The sequence below is a fragment of the Mya arenaria genome, chromosome 6 (assembly GCF_026914265.1).
Source record: "Mya arenaria isolate MELC-2E11 chromosome 6, ASM2691426v1".
Classification (NCBI taxonomy): domain Eukaryota; kingdom Metazoa; phylum Mollusca; class Bivalvia; order Myida; family Myidae; genus Mya; species Mya arenaria.
Window position 1 is genome coordinate 25869478 of NC_069127.1, and position 7694 is coordinate 25877171.

General features: G+C 37.4%; 1 protein-coding gene across 1 annotated transcript; it reads right to left on the reverse strand.

Moving 5' to 3' along the window:
• Nucleotides 1–1809: 1809 nt before the first annotated feature.
• LOC128238904 (D-beta-hydroxybutyrate dehydrogenase, mitochondrial-like) lies at nucleotides 1810–6338 on the reverse strand. Its single transcript, XM_052955217.1, has 6 exons — nucleotides 6097–6338; nucleotides 5158–5358; nucleotides 4737–4889; nucleotides 3266–3459; nucleotides 2593–2823; nucleotides 1810–2081 (listed from the first exon to the last, which is right to left on the reverse strand). The coding sequence occupies exons 1-6, from the start codon at nucleotides 6308–6310 to the stop codon at nucleotides 1971–1973; spliced, it is 1104 nt and encodes a 367-aa protein (XP_052811177.1). The 5' UTR covers nucleotides 6311–6338; the 3' UTR covers nucleotides 1810–1970.
• Nucleotides 6339–7694: the final 1356 nt, after the last annotated feature.

Below are 7694 nucleotides of genomic sequence, written 5' to 3' on the forward strand. Positions count from 1 at the left end.
CTGGTGATAGGTGTTTTAAGGGTAGTGCCTGGAAAAGTGGGTTACTCAGTACAGGTTTACTCAAGGAAAGAGGTACACCGAACACGTAAAATAACCAGAGGGTCTCTTCGAAAAAAAGCTAGGGTATCACATCCGGACTTCCTTGTATCCCACCACTGCCTCCTCCGCCTGTCTCTTCCACGTGCTGTCCCTTCAGCAAAAACAAAGGACCCCGATTTAAATAAGTGCTTGCACTTTCACAGGTTAACCTTGACCCCCAAGATCTAAATAAATACATACACATACATACGCCTAGCCAAACGAGTAAGAGGTTGTTTTTAGGAAATGTATGAATAAATAGTTTGCTAAGCTAATCTTGACATATGAATATTGCTAAAATACACTAGGAACAAAACATAATAAATATCTATTTGGCGTAACTCTTGATCATTTAAATTTAACCCTCTTATTCTCGGCAGCATCTTAAACGAGTTGATCATGAGTGTTTTTAAGTTGTATATCTTAAGTCCATTCCGGTATGGACGAAATAGTCATCAAAAGAAGTGTCAACTTGAATTTTAAGTGGATTCGATTTGAATAAAAAAACAAAACAATCAAATATCCATCGGTTTTCTGCAGAAATACTTAAACCAAGGTCAGATTCTTCTATTGTATAGAATTACATTGTGAAGTAATAGTTATTTTATCACGTTCTTTTTAATTTGCTTCAACCGCAACTGAACTCATACACTCCTACTTAAGTAATTTCTTACTTTAATACAGTTATGGCAATCGTTAGTTTACATGATGACGAACCGGCATCAACATCAACACGTACACCATATTTAAAGCTGCACTCTCACAGACTGAACGTTTTGACAACTTTTTTTATTTTTTGTCTAGGAACGAGCCAATTCTTGAAAAAAAAAACATGGAAACCAGTTATATAAGACTGCTGACAAAAAATAAGATCGCAGATTTGTATATTTAAGTTCAAAAAATGATGTTTTATGCATTTTTCTTAAACCGTTAGTAACGGTTTAAGCCATAAAACATTTATTTTCGAACATAAAATATGAAAAACAACGATCTGACTTTTTGTCAGCAATCTTATATAATTGGTTTGAAGATGTGTACCCAAAAAATTGCTCTTTCCAAGACAAAAAATAGTTGTAAAAATAGTATATAATAAGCAGGGGGTTCGCTTTTACCACTTTCTTCGGTTTACCTGCGTTATGATGGGGATTTTAGCATTGGAAATTCGACGGTTGGGTCAAAGAAACATATTTTTTTATTTAAAAATCTCTTTGACCTATTTTGTCTCTTTATAACACACATAATTATTTCTTCATAGTCTGCATTTTAGGGAGTACAATGAAGCATACATTTTCATTCATCAGATGTTTGATAATGATAAATCTGGTACGCATACATGTAGCATCATCAGTGTACGATAATGGAAACATCGAGATAAGGTATATCGACTATCGCTATGTCATGTATGGTTTGGTTCGCATATATATATATATATTACTGGTATGTTGTGCTTATACAAATCCAAGTGCTTCTTCTCCGATGCCTCGGTCAAACAATGCTTGATGTCATTTGCACAAGTTATTGTTTCATAATTTCGAACTAAGAACCTCCTGTTACCAAAGCAGACTATACTAACCGGACACAGTCGGAACAAGCTCGGCCGTCTTCCGAGCTGGCCGGAGACGACCGAGTTGTTACGATTGATCCAATCCGAGCTTAGCGAATATAGTAGAGTAGTAATGAATGATCCGGACATTATCATTTTACATTTCTTTCATAAAAAGAATACGTGTCTGATGGTTTCAGTTTTTTATTGGCTTAAGTATTATTAACCAAAATAAACCAATGTTAATAAAAATGACATAAAAATGAGCAATTATAATATCGGCGCATTTAAAAGAAATAATTTGAAAATCGCATCGAAGACCATAGAGGAGAAACATGTTGTGCACGGGTCACTCGAGCTTGGGTTTCTTGTAGTCCGGCCATCGGTCACAACCGGTCATCTTTCGGATTATCAAGTCCGAGAGGCACGTGGGCAGGTAGTCATAGAAACGCGCAAGGATCTGTAATTTATTAATATAATTAAAAGATCAAATATATGAAATAATCTATGGCAAAGTTAATTAAGCCCGAGCAACAACAACTTTATTGAATTGTCATGTGTGTAAGTTATAATGTCTTGAAAACAACACTCCAAAAGTTCTAGTATTTCCGTAAGCGTATATGCAAACAAAAGGTTTAATATGACAAATGAATGGTCGTATTAATCAGTCTTAAGTGCAGAGTCTTGAGATTATTTTAACCAAAGAGTATGTAAATTAACTTTTCATTCACAAAACAAACAATGAGAAGAAAAACAAGAACAAAAAGAACAACAAAACACAAACAAAAAAACACATTAAAAATATGGTATCTGATTTTCGACATTTCGTGTTTTCGCATTTCGCCCCGCCCCTCTGCGCATTTTTTACTTTTTTTGACCCAGGTTGATGCTTTTATGCATTTTTGTCCTTTCGCCGCGAAAATGCGAAGACGCGAAATGGCTGATATAAGCTACCAAAGAAAGCTTATCACCGCATATGGATCAAACCAGCCTCCATCCACCATGTAGCGTGTGTGTGGCCGCGTGCTGACCACTGCGTCTTCCAAGGCGTCCACAACTGGCCGCGTAGTGAGGCCGCCTCCTGATGTTGAGGCGCGCTGCTGGGCTAAGTAGGCGTCCACGTACTTTCGGCCGTATGTCACCTTTACGTCCGGGGAGGCGGCGGCCCAGATCTCGTTCAACTCTTCTTCATAGCGCTTGAACTAAACAGAAAAGATCATCATCTTTATATAAATATGAAAGAACGTTGGCTCCGGATAAACATGTCCCAAATATTACAAAAATACTAATTTAATTTCTAAATATCACCTCGTATTTAGAATTTAAAAGTGCATTTTCCTAGTGTGTTGTCATATCAAAAAAGGACAATAATCAAATACTTAAATAATTTATTATACAGCAAAACATGTAATTGAGTCGTACAACTCTATGTTTTTGTAACAAAATACCCAAGTACATGTTTGTCCCATCTTTTTTTTATTTCAATTAGATTATTGTTAGTATTTAAACACACTCTATGAGCAAATACGGGTTTAAAAAAGTGTTAAACCACAGAAGATTTTGAATCATACTGGAGTATGTTCTTATGTGGTGAAATGTTGAGGTCGAGATTAAGATTTTACTCAATCAGTCAGAAGTACGTACCACCTCCTCGTTTTGACACGCCGTTGCGTTGCTAAAGTTGCCTGGTTCTACGACGGCCACTCCTACCTCAAACTTGCGCATCTCAAGGCGTAGGCAGTCCGCCAGCGTCTCGAGGCCATGCTTGGTTACGTGATAGGCGGAGTTTGCAGGCCACGAGTACCGCCCCTTCACGCTCGTTACTATCGCAACACGACCTAGCGATACAGAAATAAAATTATTTGCGTCTTAATTATTAAATTGTTTCTATTTATAACTGTTGTATAAAGAACCGGTGTTTAGTTTTGGCGGGAATATTATTCTCGTCAGATACTTCGACTTGGTATATAAGGAAAAACGAGGAGTGATTCGTCAATGGTGCCTTCGATCCGCTGGCGCATGCACGTCGCTAAGAGGACAAGGGACTCCCTAGGATGACGACTTAACTATATAGTCAGCAACCGATGGAGCCTCGACGAGCAGCCTGTCAAATTGTTACCGCCGTGAGGCCTATCTAAATGTCACTAATCGCGGATACCACAGCATTTTGGCTAAAATTATTTCTTTGGTATATACCTCACCAAACGGTGGAGATAAATTTCCCTTTCGGCTTCAGAATGTGTCTAAGTCACACCGTGGGATTTGGCGGTGTCAAGCCATAATGCAGCCAATATAAGGCGTGCGCAGACTATTTTGAACTCCAAAAAAGAAAAAGCAGGTTCAGCACTGAAAGTTTGATTAGCAACAGAACACGTTTCTATTTCACGACCGTCCAGCGAACAATATAATGTTATATTCGTACATGTATTTATATAATTTTCAGTTGAGGAAATCAGACGCAAAAAATACTTTAATAGCATTGCATATTTGCTTATTTAGGTCTGAAGATTTTTTGTTTCAGTTAAGTCGTGTCGAAACCTGAGAGCTCGTTCAGTTAGGGTATGACTATTCCGATCCTGGATCAGACGTAAGACGTTAGCATCCAATCCAGATGAGCCTAGACGCTACTGATGTGGCCGAGCGAGCACTAAATAACAGATTCAATTTTTAATCTTACAATGTGAAAATTGTTGCCAATAACAAGCCTTATTCCTAGATGCGTCTTGTTGTATTATGCTGGTGTCTTAAACAATTTTAATGAGTAAATAATTGGTTAACACACGATAAAAAAGTGAGCAACACAAAAAGGTTTTAGAATTTACATGAAATTATAATTTTACATTTCTATGTGTGTTCATGCCAATACTGGTGTCAATTTTCACATGCAATTAGAAAGTACTTCTGGTAGGGCTTGAACCAAAAACCTCTTCGGTGAGAGGCGGACGCCTTAACAACTAGACCACTCACCCTCAAGACGTATAAAAGCAATACGTCTGTATGAAATTCATTTACGAGTTCATAAGTGGTTGCTGCAATGATAGTTTTCATCGCTTAAAACGATCACCTGAGTCGCCAAATGAAGTACATGACCCTTAATGTCAATGTGATGCAGTACCTTTAGACTCCCTCACAAGATAGAGAAAGCGGCGCAACGTTCGGACGGCTCCGGAAAAGTTGATATCCATGCACTTGCGGTAGAGGTCGATGGTAAGCAGCTCCACGTCACCCATAATGTTGAGGCCCGCATTGTTAACTATCGCCCATAACCCTGGTGAAATTACAAGAAAAATTGCCATGAACGTTCACTGTATTGGCATCATTAAAATGAGTTGAATGAACACAATAATGCTTTCACAGTTTTAAATAGGCCACGTTTAAGACTAGAAATTACGATTTCAGGTTAGAGTGGTACCGGTTGTCTTAGACTCTAAACTGAAAGAACAAGATATTTCTCTAATACATAATTATTATATTTGTTTTGATACTAAAATCGTATTTATGTGCATAGACAGAGGTACCGCTAGAAGTGTTTTAACCTCCTGAGGGAAGGTGCTTTTTAACGTATTCATGTGCCAACTCCAAGCTTTCATCGGAGCGCACGTCAAGCGCCACAACATGCAGGCTTTTTGATGACGCTGACTTCAGCTTTCTGGCTCCCTCACCCTCCGGCTTCAGGCATCCGGCAAACACGATAAAGCCTAAATCATCGAAACGCCTGGCTACATCATGACCGAAACCTGCATCAGGAAATTGAAGGTAAACCACATTAACTGTAGAGAAGTAACATTGGTCAAGTTTCGATTGGTAAAAGTATCGATTGGTTTGAGCATCGATAAGTCAAAAAATCATTGATCACAGCTAGCATCATTATTCTTAGCATCATTTGTCAAAGTATCGATTGGTCAAATGTCCATTGGTTAAAGTAGTGATAGGTCAAATTATCTTTGGACAAAGCATCATTGGTGAAAGTATCGATTGGTCAAAGTATCGATTGGTCAAAGTATCGATTGGTCAAAGTATCATTGGTGAAAGCATAATTGGTCATAGTATCATTGGTCAAAGCACCATTGGTCAAAGCATAATTGGTCAAAGTATCGATTGGTTAGAGCATCGATTTGTAAAAGTATCATTGGTCAAATGTACATTGGTCATAGTATCGACTGGTTAGAGCATCGATTTGTAAAAGTATCATTGGTTAAAGTATCGATTGGTCAAATGTCCAATGGTCAAAGTATCATTGGTAAAAATGATCGACAGTTGGATAGTTATGGAAATGGATGCAAACGTTTGTATTATAAGCAAGATCAGTGAATATATGATGGTATTTAACTTTTATTTTGTATACATATGTGTCTTAAAGGCTTGGTGATCGCTGATGCACATATGTGTCCCACATATTCATGCGTGTAAGTGCATACATAGGTTCAATAACAATAAAACTTATTATGCTTTATCTTGCAACAAATGTGATTTACCTGTGTCGCATCCTGTTATAAATACGCCTTTATTCTTAACAGCCACACCACCAGTAGTCTTTTTCCTCACCACTTTCAAACAAATGTACAAGCCAGTTATGCATGCAACGTACAAATATACAGTTTGTGTGAACACTGAATATAACGTCAACCCAAGGGTGACCACGTACAGACATTCAACGAACTGCACATTAATATGTTCCAAGACATTCATGATGCTTAGACTACAAAGAAATAATCGTCCTGTGCATGGTACATGTATATCGATTCATATGTAGTATGTAAGTAGGCCATGTAAAGGGGCATTGTTGAATTAGGATTCCATAAACAAACTAGCTGATAACGAAAACTGCTGGCGATAATGATAAGTGTTGTTATTTTTAAGTATGCTTAATTCTCCTTAAACAAAAATATCAATATGGTGACAAATTCCGCCGCAATTTAAGACGGTTGTTTATATGCTAGATATATAAAAATGCGATCGAGTACATGTTGTCAGTAGGGTCGCTTAGACTCCAGACAAATAGGTCCCAACTTCCAATCCTGCTACCGAAGACATTTTTTACACAAAAAAAATATCCGATAGTTGTCTTTGTTTTCCTTTTATTTATAGAAACAATTTCATTTCTAACCGTCTTGCATCAAATTTTTACTTTAACAAAATATATATAGTTGGTGGGGCTTTAAATGTAAATGGCTGCTTATCTTATCTTTACCATTATAAGTGTTCACGGCTCTGTAGTCTGTAGTAGCCTTGATTTGATATTTAAACTACTCCAGTTTGCTTGAAAGAGCGCAATGAACCTTTAAACATTGTTATGTATGCTACAATATAACTACGCTTAAAAACGTATGATTCATTAAGAATATTTTAAGTTTTATGGATGTATTGAAGGTCCATGACAATTTAATTTTAGGCAGATTTGTTATATTATAAATACAATAATTTTCCCTAAAATATTTATGAACAAAAATAAATAAAGAAAACCAAAATAAGTAAGACGTCAAAAATGAATTGAAAGCCTCACTCTCTGTCGACGTCAGAATTTGGTCTACCAACCAACAGACCGACCGACCGACCCGACCCAAGTAGGGCAACCAATCAAGGCCATCGTACACACTCCTGGAGTTTCATGTGTCTATGTCAAGCCGCTCTAGAGTTATTTGGGTGAAAGAGTGTTTATAAGACTGTTGTACGTGCCCTTGACATTTGATCTTATAACCTCGAAGACAATAAGAGTTATCTAATGATCAAAGGCAACCTATCAGTAACGTTGCAATGTTATAGAACAAACTGTTCTCTAGCTATGGTGCGGACAAGTGTTTCATTATACTGTTGATCCTGACCTTGACCTACTGACCTCAAACGCAATAGATGCCCTCTGTTGTTTAAGTGCAACCTAGCAGTGAATTATCATTGTCCTATGTACAACCGTTCTTGCGTTATATAATAAGAAAAAAATTGGTGTTCGAACCGACCGACCTTGCTACCATCCGGCTGCAAGATCGACATTTAAAAACCAATGTGGCTCTTTTTAACAAAATGCCTTAAATGGATCATACAACAGAATGAGTGTTAATTTTGACAGCAAAAAGTA